The sequence below is a fragment of the Nansenia antarctica genome (genome assembly GCF_963989245.1).
Source record: "Nansenia antarctica genome assembly, chromosome: 3".
NCBI classification, from domain to species: Eukaryota; Metazoa; Chordata; class Actinopteri; order Argentiniformes; family Microstomatidae; genus Nansenia; species Nansenia antarctica.
The window spans coordinates 6,072,672-6,076,451 of record NC_137688.1 but is presented as its reverse complement, the minus strand read 5'-3'; the positions used below and the strand labels follow the sequence as shown (position 1 = coordinate 6,076,451).

The window sequence follows — 3,780 nt, the reverse complement described above, 5'->3', positions numbered from 1 at the left end:
AGAGGCCCGGGAGAGGTCAAACCGTTGGAGAGAGAGGGGGTGTATTAGGGGAGGGAAGGGGAGAGTTGAGGAGAGGAGAGGAGAGGTTCTCTGTTGCAAAGAGAGGGGGTGTATCTAACTATGGATGAGTCCAACCAATAACTTTCTCCAGTCCATTTTTGGCAGCTGAGAAAAACTGTAAAAGTCTGATTTATGTGTGTACACACACGCACGCACGCACGCACGCACACACACACACACACACACACACACACACACGCTTGGAGTATAAAGTTTGTTGTTTTATTTTATGATGCAAGTATATGAAACATGATAGAGGATAGATATTTACAATAACCCTTGCATAACAAATAAAAGCAGGAAATGCAAACCTATCATTCAAGAACACCTAAGAATCCTGGGGATGTCTATCAGACAAATGCAGTCTTTCAATCTGGGGGGTATTCCATCAACATCGGTAAAGGAAACTCCAGGTTTATTTTTTTTTAGAATCTCACAAGATTTATCAAAAACAAACCTGGATTTTTTAATAAATCTCAGGAGATTTATCAGAATAAGCCTGGATTTTCCTTCACCGACCTTGATGGAATACCCCCCTGGAGAACAAATGATTGTCAACCAAATACTTAAAAAGCAACTAGCAGAAACACACGCCCAAGTGCACGCTCACACAAACCGAAAATAAACAGATGTAGTAATAGAACAAACCATCAGCCATTCATTCTCTTACTGGAAAAATCAGTGCAGATTTGACAGCGACCGCTATGGTCGCTAAGCAGAGTGTGAACTCACGTGGTTGCTATGCTGCTGGGGTGCTCGCAATAACAACAAAGCAAAAACAACAGTAAAGCCTCACTGTTTTGAGATGACACCTCCACTCCAGGTTTTAGGCCATAGAAATGGATCTGTTTTTTTCTTGTATTGTACATCTTTGATGGTGGTGTAGTGACAGACAGTACAGCGTATCCATTTCCATAGTGTAGCCTTCTCCGACGCTGGTGTACCCAAGACACCTGAGACACCTGAGACATTCAGCTCACCCATTGGCAACAGTGCATGGACACTAACTAGTGTATATATTGAATAGGCAGCCATGATCTGATGTGCAGGTACAGTGAACTACACCTATAGATTTAGAGTCCCCCCGTTCACAGGTAGCCTGCCTGCTGGAACGTGTGAACTCCTGGGCTACACCAGGGTTTCCTGGATTCAAAGGAATATGTTTGCATTGAAACACACTAGAAGCCACAGAACACACTCTGCATTCAATGAGCCCTGAGCAGGTGATGCGCTGAGTGTTTGTGTTTGTCTACACGACGCGCATTCTGACATCAAAGCCAAAACCTCTCCAACAACGATCTTTAGACATGGGGGAGGAAGGGGGGCGTTAATAAGCAAAATGATCAAAGGAATTCAAATGACCGGCGTCCATCCCTCATAAGCTACAATCACCGCAACTCAAACCATACGTGTACGTAGCCAAAAAACTCTGTAGCGAGAGTGACATAACACTAGCGTAACAACTAAGAAATACCATCGTCAACCGTGGTACATTTAGACGCCCTGTATCTTCTGATGCACCCAGTGTGAGATGGAAATGCAGTTGTTGGGAGGGAGGGAGTGTTTTCCATGGCAACGCCAGACAGGGATGAATGAGTGATGAAACTTGGCCTGCTGTGTCCAGATGAATAACTAACTTCTAGCATTGTTATCATGTTTTGATCAGTAACCTTCTTTCTTTTTTTTTTTTTTACATGAGTCTTATTTCTAGCAGTGAAAAAAATAAAAATAAAAGCACAATTCACAGTAGTATATATTTTTTTCTTTTTGTTGTTGTTGTTGTGATCATTGTTAAATACATACACAGTACAAGAAAGGAACATGGCTTCCATCATGAGGAAAATTGTTATTGGAGCAGTCGCAAAATCAGGCTTCACCACGTCACCTTCTCTGGACCAGATCATATTGACCACACTGTTTTACATTTACACCCAAAATGACTAGCAACCAATCAGGGCCTTTATTACATCGCCAGAGGGAGGATTAAACATTTTACAATCAGTGTGCAACGGTCTTTCTCCAACCAGCCAATGACAGCCTTTCAATAGAATTTATATGTGAATATACGTTCTCTGAGGCCTCTCCGTAATGCCTCTATATAATAGAAGTTTAAATACTATCCTGAAATTCAGCAACTGCCTTAACCAGACCAAACCCATACCTCTACACCCATTCAGAATCATTCAGCTCATTCTCTTGAGCAAAAAAAAAAAAAACTACCGGTAAAAGGGAAAGAAAAAAAAAAAGGAGTAGTCGTCCAAACCTCAACTCAATACCCCGTCAAACCGAATGACAAAACAAAAAACAAAACGATATAACGCAGCACATACTGAAAAAGAAAAGCCTATAAGTTTGCAGGCAGTTGCAAATAGTGTCAATAATGGATGATCCTTTTTTTTTTTTCTTTCGACGTTTCCTTGCGAGGCTCTCGTATTGAACGACTCCTCTCTCTCTCTCTCTCTCTCTCTAGGTTGTGGTTGGGGCCATCCCTACCAGTCTCTGTACACTAGGAGCTGCTGAGGAGGGGGGGGGGGGGGGGGGTTGGGGAGGTTTCTGGCCTTTGGCCGAGGCTGTCCCGAGGGGGTGTTTGGGCGGGCGGGGAGGTGGGGGGGGGGGGCGCAGCGCCGAGGTGATGCCTGTAAGGGAGGGTGTCTCCTGGATGCAGGGGGGCTCCAGGGAGCTTCAGCTTTATTCAGTTGAAAGGAAACGGCATCAAAAGAAGATCTGCTTGGCGTCTGACGGGTTCTGCTCCATTGGACAGTAGGGGCATTTGAGTCTGAGGAGAGGAGAGGAGAGAAGAGAGGAGAGAAGAGGAGAGAAGAGGAGAGGAGGAGAGAAGAGGAGAGAAGAGGAGAGGAGAGGAGAGAGGAGAGGAGGAGAGAAGAGGAGAGAGGAGAGGAGAGGAGAGGAGAGGAGAGGAGAGAAGAGAGGAGAGGAGGAGAGGAGAGGAGAGGAGAGGAGAGGAGGAGAGGAGAGGAGGAGAGGAGAGGAGGAGAGGAGGAGAGAAGAGGAGAGGAGGAGAGAGAAGAGGAGAGAAGAGAAGAGGAGAGGAGGAGAGGAGGAGAGAAGAGGAGAGGAGGAGAGAAGAGAGAGGAGAGGAGAGGAGAGGAGAGGAGAGGAGGAGAGAAGAGGAGAGGAGGAGAGAAGAGAGAGGAGAGGAGAGGAGAGGAGAGAGGAGAGGAGAGGAGGAGAGGAGAGGAGAGGAGAGGAGAGGAGGAGAGGAGAGGAGGAGAGAGGAGAGAGGAGAGGAGAGGAGAAGAGAGGAGAGGAGAGGAGAGGAGGAGAGGAGGAGAGGAGAGGAGAGGAGAGGAGGAGAGGAGAGGAGAGGAGGAGAGGAGGAGAGGAGAGGAGAGGAGAGGAGGAGAGGAGGAGAGGAGAGGAGAGGAGGAGAGAGGAGGAGGAGAGGAGAGGGGGAGAGGAGGAGAGGAGAGGAGAGGAGGAGAGGAGGAGAGGAGAGAAGAGAGGAGAGAAGAGAAGGAGAGAGAGAGGAGAGGAGAGGAGAGAAGAGAGGAGAGAAGAGAGGGAAGAAGAGAGAGGGGGGAGAGGAGAGGAGAGGAGAGGAGGAGAGAAGAGGAGAGAAGAGGAGAGGAGGAGAGAAGAGGAGAGAAGAGGAGAGGAGAGGAGGAGAGGAGGAGAGAAGAGGAGGAGGAGAGGAGAGGAGAGGAGGAGAGAAGAGGAGGAGAGGAGAGGAGAGGAGGAGAGAAGAGGAGAGGAGAGGAG

General features: G+C 47.4%; 1 protein-coding gene across 1 annotated transcript in view; it reads right to left on the bottom strand.

Moving 5' to 3' along the window:
• Window positions 1-393: 393 nt before the first annotated feature.
• rmnd5b (required for meiotic nuclear division 5 homolog B) overlaps window positions 394-3,780 on the bottom strand; it is a 26,274-nt gene continuing 22,887 nt past the window's right edge. Inside the window, exon 10 of the mRNA XM_080525459.1 lies at window positions 394-2,836. Coding sequence (XP_080381585.1) covers window positions 2,773-2,836 — 64 coding nt within the window. The 3' untranslated portion in view covers window positions 394-2,772. The remainder of the gene's footprint in view (window positions 2,837-3,780) is intronic.